Raw genomic sequence first — 15,655 nt, 5'->3', positions numbered from 1 at the left:
CAATGAAATTCACATCACAAGTACAATAGTTTCATTCAAAGTTGTATATCGAATTATCCGATATATCGAAGTAATTCCTGTTTCATGCGAGTTCAGTATATGCGGGTTCAACTGTAGAAGAAACCTTGTAAAGCTTGCAATGACTATGTGCACATGTTAGCCTCCACCAACACACAGCTACAACCCTCTGAATAATGCTGCACTATGTTGTGCCTACTCTGGGCAGGATACCAAAAACTGCTATAAAACCTTTGTGACCTCAAAAGAACTTATCCAAGGACCATGCTTAAGCTTAAAAAATGACAAAATGATAGTTACGTTGTGCATTACCTGCTTCTGGTGAGAATGTTCAGACAAATCCATTCAAACACGTGTCAGAAACAGATCACTTCTAACCTTCAAAAGTGTGCACAGTGGTGTGACAACTGTGCATTGAAATGTGCAACATAAAAAATCTTACAGCTGATATATTCCAGTGGGTAAACTGCAGCTTCACAACTTTTCTTTTTTTTTCCCACTGTGGGATGACAAAGGTCATGAAGAAGCATGCACCCTCAGTTTGACGTAATGAGGTCATCGTAGACAACACAAACATGCACGGCATCACCTACCTCACTGGAATTCAACATGGCTTCATGGCGAGATGAATGCAAAGAGGCACAACATACAGAAGGGGGTCTTCACAAAAATGGCTGTTTTAGGGATTCCTCAAGTTTTCGGTGAGCGCCTGGTCAGAGAGTTCTGAAGCCGGTAAAGCAGTGTTGTCTTGGGGATGCCAAAGCGCCTTGCCGCAGCTGTCATAGGCACACCTTCCGCAAAGACAGCACTCAATGCCCGCTGCATCTGCTCCTCTGTCCAGCCAGAGTTGCGACCACCTCTCGCAGGAAATAAGGAATGGGGAGTACCTGCAAAATGGAAGGAAAATGTCAATATATTCATCATTAGTTTGGTTTATTCCACCAATGATGAATGCCTCTTCTTGCCATACGTCACCTCCACCTACCCCTTGCCAGTACATTCCATACTGCCATCACTCCCTGATCCCCTTGCTGCCATTTTTGCCATCAACAAGGCCAGCCATTACTTTAATAAACCACCAATTCACTCTCCGCCCAACACATTATGTGGTATATTGAATTCTCTGTATAGCATTGTGATACAGTAGCGCATGAGTGCAGTCATGTGATTCTATTTCATATTTCGCGGGCTTTCTTCAAATGTCGGGAAAAAAAACACCACGCAGCATGTACAGTATGATCCACTGTTAAAAGGAACACCCAAATGAGCACCTTACATATTGCTGGCCCTCTAAATGCAAGTACACGTGGAAACTTGGCTTGTGCACGGCACTAGTCTGACAAAAGGAGTCAGAACTGTCAACCACCAGCAGTCGTATGCAAATCTAAGCCACAATGCTTTTCCAAGGGAGCTAAATCTAGACATATACTTCATGCAAGTGTTTCCTTTAACAGTGGACCCGTCTGTACATAGCCACAAAATATTGGACCGATTCTTTTGGAATGGCATCTACAATGTAACAAAACGCACTTGACCTAAAGTGAACATTAAAAATTTTGCACAATTGATCTCAGTTAACTAACGAAGCACAATATAAAAATACCCTAACGATGCCACACAACAGCAAACCATATGTGATTGGTTTCATTCAGTTATGGTTATCTACTTCTTTTTATACCTTGGTTCTTGCCATGTGAAACACCCTATATAATAAGCAACACACACTACATCCCTTAAAGGGCCCCTCACCAGGCCACATAGCAAATTTTAGTTAGACGCTGGAAGTTGTTGTGTGCCGAATGAAGAGCAGTATGCTGCAATAATTTTCAAATCGGTTCATTACGAGCTGAGAAAAACAATAAATTGTAGCGACGTGAAACCATGATGCGAGGAGTCGAGTTTCAAACCCTTGCCACTCGCCCCGTGTGGCCTTAGCAAGCCAAATCCCTTCCCTGCCCTCTTCACTTGACACATACGCATGAACACGTCATGTGCATGCATGGTCACGTGCGCATGACGTGCCCGAGCCAGCCCGAGCACGCGAGCGGCGTTGCACGGCCGCTACCTTTGCTTTTATGTAGCGGCCGTGGCCGTTCTGTCGGCGTTCTCTGTGGTGTACTGCCTGTTTCTGCGGGACGGGCATGAAAGTTGAGACATTTGTACGGGCACGAGAGTGGCGGTATCATGAGCCAGTGCCACATGAACGTTTACTTGGATGCGGTAGAATAAATGAGCATAATGAGTGCTCGAACGCGCCAGAACACTACTTTCGTTTCCAGGGCTGGCGTCTGCTCGATGCGCTAACCGCGGGGACACGAACGCATGAGAAAGGGAGGCACATTAGCCCCGCATCTCGCTGCAATTCACGAAAAAAAATGAAAAAGACGCACACATTCCCTTTGTATGTCTTCATTATTTCTCTCAAGTTTTGTTAATCTATTCAAGCAACAAATTACACAAACTACACATGTCGTGTCAAATAATTATCGCAGTGTCACGTGCTACTGCTGGCGATGTCAGAGCACAGTCGTCTACGTAGAGGAGCGACGTCACAGCACTACCATCTACGTAGGGCCATTTTCTCATGTATGTCATCCCCTCAGTCTCTAAAGCGCGCGCCCACGAGAGGAAGGGCAAGCAGCAGTTCACCTTGTAATTTGACCCATTTCCGCGGCAGCGTAGCATTGCAAATTTTGGCAGACGTGATCGTGAACGCCCAGTGTATGCATTGTGCTCATTAGCTCAAAATTGTCAAACCTTGTGAGGGGCCCTTTAACAATGGCCCCTTCCGATTCTTTACGCTTCACTGCGTAGCACCTTTGTACTCTGGTGAAGCTGACTTTTAGTAACCGCTATAGGTGCAAACTGATTGGCATGTGAGAGTGCTGATTCGAGGCTGCGAGATAATCATGACGGAAGAAGTTGTGGCTTGAACATTGAAACGACTGATGGTTAGTGGATGGGCTTTGTCAGTTTTGGTCTCAAGGAGGCACCAGTAGTGCATTAAAGAAAACATACCTCTCACTGCTCCGACTGGCAAGTGAATAACATGCAGTTGTGCATGTGGTCGTTCTCTATTATACATGGCATTCTAGAGAGAAGACAGGTTTTGCAAAAATGTATTTGTGAATGTTTCTCTTTTGGGAAAAATTCTTTAGTGCTTGCTGCTGTAGATTTGTTTATAGAGAGTCGCAAAAAGTTTAGTTCCGCTTAACAAGGAGGAAGAGGAATAAACTTTTATTGAAACCAGCAGTTTAGTTGGCTGGGTCTAGGCCTCCCACGTGGGGATGTCGAGGTCTTGCCTCTTCGCCGCCTCGTGGGCTTGCTGGGTAGCCCAAAGTTGGCCTTCGAATTGGGAGCTGCGCAGGGTGGTGTGCCATCTCGATGGGAGGGTCTCGGTGTTGATGGACGGGCATTGCAGTTTACATTCCCACAGCATATGCAGGAGCGAGGCTACCTGGGTCTTGCAGATCTTACAAGTGTGACGAGGATAAATGTCTGGGTATATTTTGTGGTATCGATACAGTGATGGGTACATGTTTGTCTGTAACAGGCGGAGGGTGGTTGTCTGTGCTGTTTTAGCTTGTGATGAGGGGTTGGGAAGATTCTTGTAGCAGGTGTACCAGCTGCAACAACATTCCGCTCAACAAAAGCTTTTTTTTTACATTACCCAAATAGAAAACAAGCCAATTAAAAGGCTGCTCCATATAAGCAGTAATTCCGTGCGATATTGGTTTTCTGAGACTCTACTGTGCATCTATGAAACAATCAATCACATGACATTCTGCCTGAATACTAGGAAATGGCACAGGAATCTACAATAGCCGATTGTAACCATCAAAAGGCTCATAATTTTTTTCTTTCTTATGTAATTTAATAATTGTCGCACCTTGCCCGGAACTGTTGCCAGAGTTTGAGCTCTCGCCTGATGCTGCCAGAGTTGCCAGCAGCGCAGACGCATCTTCTTCTGTTTCTGGCTTTCCGGAACCAGACTCCAGCATTTTTGCTGTAGCCAGCAAGCTAAGCTGAGAAGACGCTGGGAACATCTTCTGGTGGCAATTGCTGTCAACAGCGCTTGAACTGGACTGCAAAAGAAAGATGGTGTGTGTCATGTTTGCTGGTTCTACAAAGAAGCATTGGCGACTGCATTTTGAGTGTCAGCGTACATGCCGCATCTGTGAAAACGGCATCGTGGAGCAAGTGTGTGTGCGTGTGTGTGTGTGTGCAAACTAACGGCATCTAGAGGCAAGGCAGAGAAGATGAAAAGAGGACGAAGCATCGTGGAATAGGTGCCTGTGAGCCAAGAACAGCAATGCGGGTAGGCGGAGAAAACATTCACGTATTAATTAAACTAACTAACGTGTGGGACACTCACGACCTTGCACACAATGATAAATAAAAGCTAGGGTTTGAAACAAAATCGACACCAGGCACTCTGCCTGGAAGTCAAGCATTCTTCCACAGAACCATTCAAGTGCTTGAAACTTCCTCAGAAAAAGTTCATCTGTTCATCACCGATCTCCACCTGTACTCCTATATGACCACTGCAAGTAGTTAGGTGCCATCAAGTCACTGAAAATGCCAGGTGATTCCACGAGTGTTAAGAAAGCCATTACAGTAAAATCTCGTTAATTCAGATTTCACAGGACCAGAAAAGCTGTCCGAATTAACCGAACGCCGAAATATTGAAAGTTTCAAGGAAACAACTCTGAATAAAGTCTATTACACCAATGCACTTTCATTTTCTTGAGGAATATGTCTATCCAGTAATTGTTTTGCATAAGAACAGTGCAAAAGCCGCAATTTTCGTCAACTGAGACTTCCTTCCCAACGTGAACGCGGCTAAGGACCCTGTGTCTTAATCCGAAATGTGCTCTTAACCCATACCTTATTACAGAGCAGCAAAGCGATTGCGGGTGGCGACCACACCTTTTTGAAAGCCCACGGCCATTTCTACTGTCCCCGAACGCCCTTTTCGCTCATTTGCATCGCATATTTGCAGCGCTTCGCGTTCGGCGCGCTCTGAGGATCTTCCGAGTTACCGGGTTGCGGCCAAATTTGACCGAATTAACGAGAGTTTGATGCCATTAAACAATACATACGCTGGCCGGTGGCTAGAGAACACGTCCGAATTATCTGATTTTCCAAATTAACGAGTGTCAAATTAACGAGATTTTACTGTACTTTAAGCTCACCTGGATGTTTCCCATGACCTAAAAAATACCATCTAAACATTTCGTGCATAAGTGGCCTCCTTATCTCTTACCTTCACCTTATGTAGCATTACTTTTCATTGAACCGGCAACAGTCATGATATGGCCAAAATAATTGTTTTACTTTCATGACCTTTACTTCAAATAAACATTAGGGAACAACCTCTTTTGTGACTGAGGCAGTGGTTCATTTTGCAGTCCACGGAATTCACAAAACTCTGCCAGCACTCTGCTCCAAAGAATCTGGCATTTTTTCACAAGGTCTAGAACTCGTACCCAAGCCGGGGTTTAAACCATGAAAACTTTAGTTTTGAGTTACTCGCACATTATTTCAAACTATATAATACAGGCAAGAAAAAAAGCCAAAGTGGAGTCTCACTTCATTGCTAGAACCTCCTGGAAACATGTGATCATGCTTGCAAGTAAGCTGTTGTCAGAGTAAACCTGATAAGCACAGCACATCAATGTCCTTTAGATGTCTGCAAGCTGATTTACTGCGTGGGACCATGCAGAAATGAGAGAGTGGAAGCAGCGAATTCAAGTTAAGACAAGCTTTTGAATCACTAGCATCTTGGAATTACCTGTTAAAACTTGCACCAGTTGTCAACTTGCCACCAATAGTTTGCCCACCTTTCTCAAACTATATTGGGAGCAGATGTGGAGCAGAACTGATAGCATCAGAAATCACTGCAGATTTCCTTTACCAGAATAAAATGACAATAAGAGGAACTGAACAAATATGCCTCCACAGTTCAGAATGTCAGAGTTCTACTGTACGGTCAGTTGCTGCCTACCTCATCACCCTTTGCTAGTGCTTGCTCTAGAAGCCGTGATGTCTCGAAGTCTTTGTCTTCTTCCGTAGTTTCGTGACATGTATGCAGCCTATGCTTTTGCTCACAGTTTCCACTCAGTTCTTTGGTGGACAACAGAGTTTCCAACACTGAGCAGGAGCTTGTGCTCTTGCTAGACCTGGTAGTTCTCTGCAGAGCAACAGCCTCAGAGGTACGCTTAGGCAAAAACTCCCCATCACTTGAGTTCTCCTCCTCTGCCTCATCATTGCTTGAGACCTGACTTTCTGAAAAGACAATGAAACAGCATCAAGGCTGCTGCCAGCAGGCCAACACTTAAGAAAACATGGCTACGACTGAGTCATTGAAACTTTTCAGCTTTTAGGTTAGCTTTAAAAGCTATTTAAGGACTCCAACTCCAGCAGTATATTGTAGTAGAGTCCTGCCAATATGCTGGCAAGCACTGCAAATCTTTTCAAAACCTGCACTTCAGCACTTGTGCCAGTGAAGCTGTATGCCATAAACTATTGGTGCTTTCATAGCTGAGGGCAACCTTGGAGCTTGGCCACTACACACTCATGGACAAGTGAAATACAAACAAGTTAAGGTTAACCAAAATGCATTATTCCGTTCTTGTTTCTGCCAGTGGCGGCACGTTTTTGGCTTGCACGCTTATACTGAGGCCTAAACAACCTCTGGCAACTACATAATTGTTGGCCCGAGATGGTGCTCTCGAATTATGACTTGCAAAACCTATTTCTTTCATTTCTTGATCGTGTTTCATTTGTCTTTGACTGTACTTACAAAGCCTTCAATCAAATTGCGACTAACTTTAATGAAAATACTATGCTAGCTATGAAAATTTGCTTGCACAGACAATTTATGCACTTTGAACTACATGTTTCCCAATTCAGTAAAACTCAATGAGTGCATAATTATGTAATGGAAAATTTTATGTGCCTGAATAAATATTGTAATCATGGCATACTTATTGGTATATTTGAGCTTAGACAATCATATGTGAAGGCAACTCCATTCTGTGTAATGTTTCCACAGCACTTCTGTACAAAGACAATCACCATCAAATTTGGCACTGAGTATGCTAATTTTGTATCCAGAAACAACATGTTGGCACAAAGACAAACCCTGTCGTGCATTGCAGCTGACTGCGGGAAAAATAATTGAAGCAAGCCTTCATTTTGGAGGTTGCAAGCAGTCGCGCAACTTATAGCAGCTCCACCTGGCACATTCAAGGGCATACAAGGGAAAAACAAGCATTTAGTTTTACAGTGGCTATTCTGTTACCATGTGGTCTCATTAACCTAAAAAATCAGTTTAATACCAATGTTCCCTTAGTCCTGTTCCCTGCTTTTATATTCAAAACGTTAAACATATTCAACAGGTGGTGTCTAAAACATGGTTGTGACACATTTCCAGCTCCTGAAAGTGCTTATGCCAAACAAAGGTATGGCTTTCAAGATCGATTTTCGTTACTCCAAGAAGGCACTCAGGGAAGCATGGTTGCAGACACTACCTGTAATGCTGAAAAGCTTAAGCAATCTCCTAGTCACGTGTTCAACACCCTGGTCAGCCTCGCCCCTACGTAACTAAAGTGAATACATTCAGTGTAGTTTGCCATCTTGCCCAAATACCAAAAAGCTTAGTATTGTGTTTTAACTTGGGCAACATAGGTGATGAGAGGGCCGTCAGTGTGCCACTTGAACAGACTACGTCGCAAATTATCGAAAAGAACATAAGGAAGAAACACTTTTCATACATGGTGCAATCTTTAGTCGTGCTAAGCAAACTTCACTCTTGCAATGACAAGAGTGCAGGCAATGGTCCTGGGCACAATCCCCGTACCAGGATGAGTTTTTCGGCAACTAAGAAGCTTTCTTTCCGAGCAATCCGTATCGACTTCCTTGTGGCTTCGTACTACAAACTGGCTGGTTATCAATGTCCCTTTCTTAGTAATGACCAACTACCTTGCTCTCGAGGGGTGACATGTCGAGGTCTCACTCTTTTTCTCTTGCTGCTTGGTGGTGATTTCAGTGGTCTCTTCGATGGCGATGCAACGGTTGCAGAGTCCACATTGCTTGCTCGCACATCAGAGGAAGTCAAACTATAAGAAACAGGCCGATGTATTTATATCCACAATAAAGTCCTTTCTCACTAAAATTGTCAATAATAATGACATTTGCATATGGCACAACTTAATATGGTTATCTAAAAGCTCTATGTGAGATAAAACTGAAGTACATCCTAGATTATGCACTGCTTTTGTACCATTGGCCTCATAGGCCTGCAAACACCCTTACTTATTTTTTTTGCTAAGACTTTTGCCCTATAGACACTTCTGCAGGCATGCGGTGATTAAACATTCAGTTCACATCATGTTTAAACAGTTCAAGAAGATTACAAGGCATCCATGCTACTCACAACAATAATACAGAACAAAAATACAAATGTGTGCTCCCTAACAGAGTAGAGCTACATGCAGAAAGAGTTTACAGAGAAAGCTGTTGTCATCAGATCACAACGGCAGTGCGGTAGTTGTCGACCGCCACGTGTAATCACTACCGCATGAAATAAGAAAAAATTAAATGAGAAAAAAAATATCCAGGATCAATAGGATTTGAACCTGGGCCCTCTGCGTGGCAGTCAAGTATTCTACCAAAGAGCCAAGCTGGTGCTTGAAACTCCTTTGCAAAAAGACCTTACACAGATGTCATGTCGGGCAAGAAATCGCATAAACCCAAAGTCCACGACCATTGGCTGATTTAAGCATCATGAGCTGCATGGTTACCACGGCCGCCGCGGGATGCCACCACGTGCCCGCAGGCACACTCGCGATTACACTGCAAGTAGGCTGCGCATTCAAAGAAAAGAAAAGGAAGTGCTTAAGGTCATGATGCGCGCTTACGAACCGACACACCTCCTTGCCCCTTGTCATCCCCCTGCGTAGCTCTCAGCACGCTCACTGGTACGAAAGGAGAGAGAAAGCGCTTCAAGCGTGCAACAAATTCCCATAACTCCTCTCGTACTTGATGGATTCTAAAAATTTTTTCAGCAGTCAATTCATGAGGCAATAAGCTATTTTAATGAAGCCCTTCGATGATTACTCAGAAAAATGTTGCAGGGCCCCTTTAAATTTTCGTTACAATGCTCCTTTAAAGGGACACTAAAGGCAAATATTAAGTTGACGTTGATTGTTGAAATGGCGTTCCACAAACCTCGCAGTGCTTGTTTCGTGTCAAGGAAATGCTTATTTTGAAAGAAAATCACGTTTTAGAGGTCTGCGCCACCTTAGCACACTTCGAATCCCCCGCCTGATCAGGCCTGCTGACGTAGCAGCTGCCGTGCCCAACGTTGCCCGCCTTTACTGCCCAGCCGCCAATGCTATGGTTTCTTGCGCAAAAGTGGCCATCAACTTTGCCAAGATGCAGCCATAGGCCACTCCAAAACTGTATAGTTCACTGTAACGGAGTTTAGCTTGGTCAGCAGCAGCAGCAGTAGAGTATCAACAGTGCGAAAATAGCAAGAGCCAAGAACACGCAGCAATACGCAATACCGAAACCACCGAGACGCGCAGCTCGGTGAAAACGGAACTTTTGAACCCCTCGCATCGTTCCCCATGGTAACGCAAGTTCTTTTTTCCATGAATCAAACAGAAACGAACAAGCAGCATTTAATTACGTCTTGTGATGCATGGAAGGTTCTTTTTTTATCGCAACTAGTTTGATTACTAGTAGTTAATTATACTCGGGACTCTTGACGACATCGGGATCATTTCCAAAATATCCCACTCATGGCGCACATCGTGTCCTACATTTACCTTAATTTCTCAATTAGTAGAGCACTGCTGTTGATACTACTGATGTTTTAGACAATATCACACATTGACCTTTCACTCTGACATAAATTGTTATTTGCCTTTAGTGTCCCTTTAAAGAGGCCATGACACCAGATTTTTTTAGGTTATATTTTGCCTCGCACGTACAATTTACCATACATGTCCCAGAGAAAGCTGAAAAAATTTGGGTGCATTTGATAAGATAGCAAATTTATGTTTTTGACTTAATTATATTTTTTATGTTGTAGTTAAACTGTGCAGCTGCCTGACAACACTAGCATTTGAAAAACGAGATCACAACCCCAGCAATATCAACTTGAAATTGTCAGAAGCCTACCGGAAATACGTCATAGATACCATGCACAGTTTCATTTTCACGTGTGCATCTTGGCAATCAGATTGAGATAGTTCTCACATTTATGCTGTTTTTTGTTTTGCAAATGAAAGAACCAAAAACACAGTGTACTGTGAAGAATTGGGAGCTGTTGTTCAATAGAGAGGAAGACTTCTGCTACAGTACTCGCAGAGCTGTCAGCATGCATAATCTCAGCACGAAGCACAGTTGGTTCCAGGCTCTTATGGCACAGACAACCCACAATCTTTTACATCTCAAAGCCATACCAAAATATTTTTCACTGTTAGTGTATAGGACATGATTTAAGATTAAAGTTTCAAGTTAGAACACTCACTGAGAGTCCGGTGCACTGAATGTGTTCAACCATATGTTTCAACTGCACTCAGCAGCAATGATAAACTGAGCACTGTTGGACGACCATGTCATGGCCCACCAACAAAGCAGTGTAAGTTCTTCACTACATTGCAAATAATGTTTTTGGCTTGGTTGTGCCGCCTTGCTTATAGATGAAAGAGCAATGCCTTTCACACTTTTTGTCACACTTTTACCCGCAGCAGCATCACTATTACCATCAGCCTGACTATGCCTACTGCTGGGCAAAGGCCTCTACAATGTTTCGGTTATCAACCTGGTCCTGTGCTCGCTGCAGCCACGTTATTCCCGCAAACTTATTAATTTCATCACCCACCTAACTTTCTGCCTCCCCCTCGTATGCTTGCCTTCTCTTAGAATCCAGTCTGTTACTTTTAATGACCAGCGGTTATCTTGCCTTCGCACTACATGCCCTGTCCATTTCTTCTTGATTTCAATTAAGATGTCCTCAACACCTCTTTGTTCCCTGATCCAACCTGCACTCTTCTGGTCCCTTAAGGTTACACCTATAACTTTTCTTTCCATGGCTGGTGGCATTGTTCTCAATTTAAGTAGAACCCACTTCGAAAGCCTTTAAGTTTCTGCTCCGTAGGTAAGTACCAGTAAGATGCAGCTGTTATATACCTTTCTCTTGAGGGATAATGGTAAAGTACCATTCATGATTTGAGAATGCCTGCCAAATCTGAATGGTGGTTTACCACTATCCCTCAGCACCTTGCAGCATCACAGTCAGAACGAGTTCCTCATTGTTAGGCTCCATAAAAAGCCACAGCAGGCCAACAAACCTGGGCAACTGTTCAGCCAATTCAGGAGTGTCGCTGGTCAGGTCGGTCAGGCCTTTCACTTGAAGTGCCTCCGCAGCTCTCAGCAGTGAAGAAAGCTGTTCGCGTGAGACATTCACTTCCCCGTGGTACATGAAATCAACAATGGCTCTCAGTTCAGAGAATTTGAAATCTTTGAGAATGACGATTGGGTGCTGGTGGCTGTTCTCTGCAAATAAGGTCTGCAAAGTATGAAACATCCGGAGATCTGCCGTTACTTTCTCGCTTAACAATGTCGGCATCCGAGGCAAAATTATAACAGTAATATAAAAAATCAGCAAAAGTATCTTTTGCCATTTTTGTTACACAAAGGCATGCATAGAAAACCAGTATGCATGATATGAGCCCAAAGCAGTTACAGTGAAGTGATGTGAGCATTTACTGTAACTAAATCTAAGCATTTTATCTTGTGTTTTCATAACTTTTCAATAAACATTCTAGAAGAAACAGCAAGGCAACAAGCCTACCACAAAATGAAATGACCCACGCTATTCAAGCACTGCCTTTATTCTATTTGAACTTACCTAGCGATAATATGGCAGTAAGCTAGCGAGTGTTTTTTTGTTTTAATTTGTTGATGTAATTTTTCTTACAGATTATTACTATCACATTAACATTCCTCCAAGTCTGGAGCTTTTTGCATGATGTGATATCGAATATGAAGCATTGACATTTTTGGCAAACTCCACTTTCTTTTCCTCTCAAAATTTCTAACTTCATCCTCGTAGTTAAATTTTAAACTTCCATATTTTCCCAGCAACTACATTAAAGACAGCTACATTTTGTTTGTTTAAAAAATAAATAAATAAGCAAATGGCTGATTTGAGCGCACTCAAACCAAAAAATACTGTTGCGCAACTTTCACTGAGTTGTTTGGAGCTGCTCGCCAAACGACATAAGCTCCCACATATAAATAAATCAGAAAAGCAGAACGAGTAAATCGGAATAATACAGATGCCTTTCGAACAACTAAGAATTTATCAGGTACCTGAAAAAAGGGGCTGCAGGCTGACAGCATGGCCTTGTGAGCCTTGAGACTAAAGCCTTCACAGGCAAGCGTGACATCTGTGAGTGATTCGCTGAACAGTAGCTGGTCGAGGGCGCTCAGAAGGTTGCTGTAGTGGCTTTTCCACTTGAGACAAAATTGTTGGGACCCCATGGTGGCACCTGACAAGAGAACACAAGAGAAAGACAACGTGTTTAGTTTGTTTCCAAAGGTACCGTTAGGTTTCGGTTGCGAAATGGGCTGACCCCAATTGTACGCGCGCGACAGTTTAGTATAGCAGAAAAGGTAATGACTCCTCGAAACATTTAAAATCAAAGATCAACAGGTACTGGCCGCGGGTAAATCAGAACTAGCGCCGGAGGGGTCGGGAAAAAAAAAAAGAAAAAAGAAACTCGCTTCCCTGTGATGCAGCCGAAAGCTTTTTGCGAGGCCACTTGAATTTGTGGCAGTGGTAGCAAAACTCACGAACTTCCTGTCTATTAAGCACTTAAGTTTGGATAAGAACGGCCGCTTACATAGTTATTCTCAGCCCCAGTTAAGACGCAGCATGACGAACACATACCACTCCGTGTTTCACAATGCGCAAAATGCATCACTCGACGAGAGCCACGACTAGTGGCAGCGTTAAAACCTCCCAAAAACTAATTGTTGCATTGTTAATGTCAGTTCTCACGTAGTACGTTGCACAATATGAGGGAGGTACTCAGTGAAAAGAAGAGAGTAGGTCACTCACCTCGCGCGAAATAAAACTCTGTTTACAAACCGATCCGACGCTTGCATAGAGTAACAGAAAATGACAAGAGTGGACACACGAGCCTATAAGCGGCGGAGCTACGCAGCTTCACGCCAGCCGTTAGACGGCAGCACGTCACTCCCTGTTTCCAAGAGAACGCGCGTACTAGTTATCCACTGCAGTACCTTTTCTGGTTCACGATACATCTACTTGTCTTTGTCAGACTATGTGGCTGCGGCAGTGGCTTCCGCTGGCTCGTAGTGCGGCTCTAAATCCGTCTTTATCATCTGCGATTGGACAGTTCGAAATCATCGATTGGTAGCTGTCATGACCATATGACCATATATGGTCAGGGATTGCCGGCATGGCAAGACGACGCGGCATGAGCGGCGACGCATGTGAAATTCGCTGGGATCGTCTGCCGGGAACTCACTCTGTTTGGCGGCTGCTTGGTAAGAACGCCTTCATTAGGTTCTTTTTTCCCTTCATTACTTTGCAATGTATTTGTCGCTACAGCTTTAAGTTGACATTTGACGCACTTTGTGTTTTAGCGCCGAAAGCTTCTTTCTGCTTCACGCTTCGCGTATGATGCTCGTGAACTGCTTTGCATTAAGAAATAGCAACTTGAAATGCTGTGCAGCACGTTAGCGAAGAAATCGTTTCTTGGCGCCAAAAATGAGTCGCCGCTTGCGTCGTAAGGTTTTCTTTGTGCATTCAATGCCGTTACACGCAGTTCTAATTCACTGCATGGGTGTGCAAACGTGTGAAAGAGTGCAGTTGTGCTTAGAATCGTTATTTGTGGTATTCACAGTTTGCTTGACGCCTATGTTAAGAGCCGAATAAGAGAGAACTTGAGAAATGAGAACTGTGTTCGTTGGCCGTGGCTACGACGTAATATTCTCGTTAAATACTGCCTCAGTAGTTCATGCACCGAAGGTTGCTTTGTGTTCACTGCGGCAACTGCTTGAGACTGTTTTTCGCGAAAGGGCGCTGAGAAGTGCGTCGGAGACAATTTGCGCGAAGGCCAGAGAAAATACGGTAAACTTTTTTCTCTTTTTCCAGGTCATGCCGTCCGGAGTCAAGTACTACGGCAGCTACTGCTGCGCTGCGTGGTGCAACGACTAAGTGGTTCAGGATTCCGCGAGACGACAGGTAGCCCTTTGCACCTTTCCAAGATGTAATTTTGAAGTTGTGGTTGTCATTAGCTAACTATCAAAGTATGTCCGTATCTTTCGCACTATTTTGCCGTTCAGCTAGTTAGTGTTTGGATGGTCATACATATTCTTCATTCGCTTAAATCGAGTGGCCCCTTTTCTCTCTGAAGTCCCCTTTTCCTCTGTGATGCTAATGCTGTCTTCTGCACATTTATTGTATTGTAAGAATTTTCTAAATATCGCCTATTTATTCCTACTGTGCAATTTCTCAACATGTGGCAGCTGTCTTGCATTGTGCAGTGCACCCATCTTTTGTATGTGCTTAGTGAGAATGTGACTTGAAATAAATGTTTCGTCTCTCCCAACGATTGTCATGTCTGCATAAACAATGGCATTGTGTGCTCGCCGCTCTGGCGGTGTGGCTTACACGAAGCTACTTATGCATGCAAGTAACGCGTTAAAAGAAAAAAAAAATATATATATATAACCCCCGAGACAATCACACGAACAAAAGTGGTCTCGGGGGCCGTGTAATTTTACCTATAGCTAAATAATGGCCTCTGAGATTCGCATTTTTAATTTTTTTTTGCGATTTCTGATCTCTGAGGCGGCTGTTAGGATTCCCCACATCCGTTTGGTGCGCTGCGAACCCAAATCAGCCAAGACACTGTATATCATCTTGCGGACAGTCAAGATGATATACAGCGACTGGCAGATATATGCGGAAGGGAGTGTGAGGCTCTAGGACTAGGATTTAGTGCAACAAAATGTGGATTGATGGTATTCAATGATCACGGAGACCATACGGTATTAATACAGGGCCAAAAAATACCGAGGGTAAGCGAGTACAAGTACCTCGGAGTATGGGTAAATGAGGGGGATAGATATATGGAGGTACAAGAGAAAGCATCGGTAGCAAAGGGAAAGAGGAATGCTGCAATTATGAAGCACAGAGCTTTATGGGGATACAATAGGTACGAGGTGCTTCGAGGGCTGTGGAAGGGTGTGATGGTTCCGGGGCTTACATTTGGGAACTCAGTGGTGTGCATGAAGTCAGAGGTGCAATCAGGAATGGATGTAAATCAAAGGACGGTGGGCCGCCTCGCGTTGGGCGCTCACGGGAAGACGACAAATGAGGCGGTAAAGGGTGATATGGGATGGACAGGCTTTGAAGTGAGGGAAGCGCAGAGCAAAATGAGATTCGAAGAGAGGCTGAGGAAAATGAAGGAGAGTAGATGGGCAGAGAAGGTTTTCAGGTATTTGTATAGAAAAAGCGTTGACACGCAGTGGAGAAAAAGAACTAGGAGGCTCACCAGTAAATATACGGCTGGCAGTGCGGGCG

The 15,655-nt window shown here is 43.8% G+C and overlaps 1 protein-coding gene across 2 annotated transcripts in view; it reads right to left on the bottom strand.

Annotated features, from left to right (window-relative positions):
• LOC119388178 (longitudinals lacking protein, isoforms H/M/V) overlaps positions 1 to 13,205 on the bottom strand; it is a 30,026-nt gene extending 16,821 nt beyond the window's left edge. Inside the window, exons 1-7 of one of the 2 annotated variants that reach the window (XR_007415516.1) lie at positions 13,160 to 13,205; positions 12,409 to 12,587; positions 11,385 to 11,602; positions 8,005 to 8,141; positions 6,026 to 6,306; positions 3,908 to 4,103; positions 608 to 905 (exon numbers count right to left, since the gene is read on the bottom strand). Coding sequence is in view for 1 of the 2 variants with exons in the window: in XM_049413852.1 (XP_049269809.1) it covers positions 709 to 905; positions 3,908 to 4,103; positions 6,026 to 6,306; positions 8,005 to 8,141; positions 11,385 to 11,602; positions 12,409 to 12,579 (1,200 nt within the window). In the remaining variant the exon portion in view is untranslated. Of the gene's footprint in view, positions 1 to 564; positions 906 to 3,907; positions 4,104 to 6,025; positions 6,307 to 8,004; positions 8,142 to 11,384; positions 11,603 to 12,408; positions 12,588 to 13,159 lie in introns of those variants that run through there. The other variant, XM_049413852.1, reaches the window with a different exon arrangement.
• Positions 13,206 to 15,655: the final 2,450 nt, after the last annotated feature.

The sequence above is a fragment of the Rhipicephalus sanguineus genome, chromosome 3 (assembly GCF_013339695.2).
Source record: "Rhipicephalus sanguineus isolate Rsan-2018 chromosome 3, BIME_Rsan_1.4, whole genome shotgun sequence".
NCBI classification, from domain to species: domain Eukaryota; kingdom Metazoa; phylum Arthropoda; class Arachnida; order Ixodida; family Ixodidae; genus Rhipicephalus; species Rhipicephalus sanguineus.
Note: the sequence above shows the minus strand (reverse complement) of the source record. Positions and strands in the feature narration are given on the sequence as shown.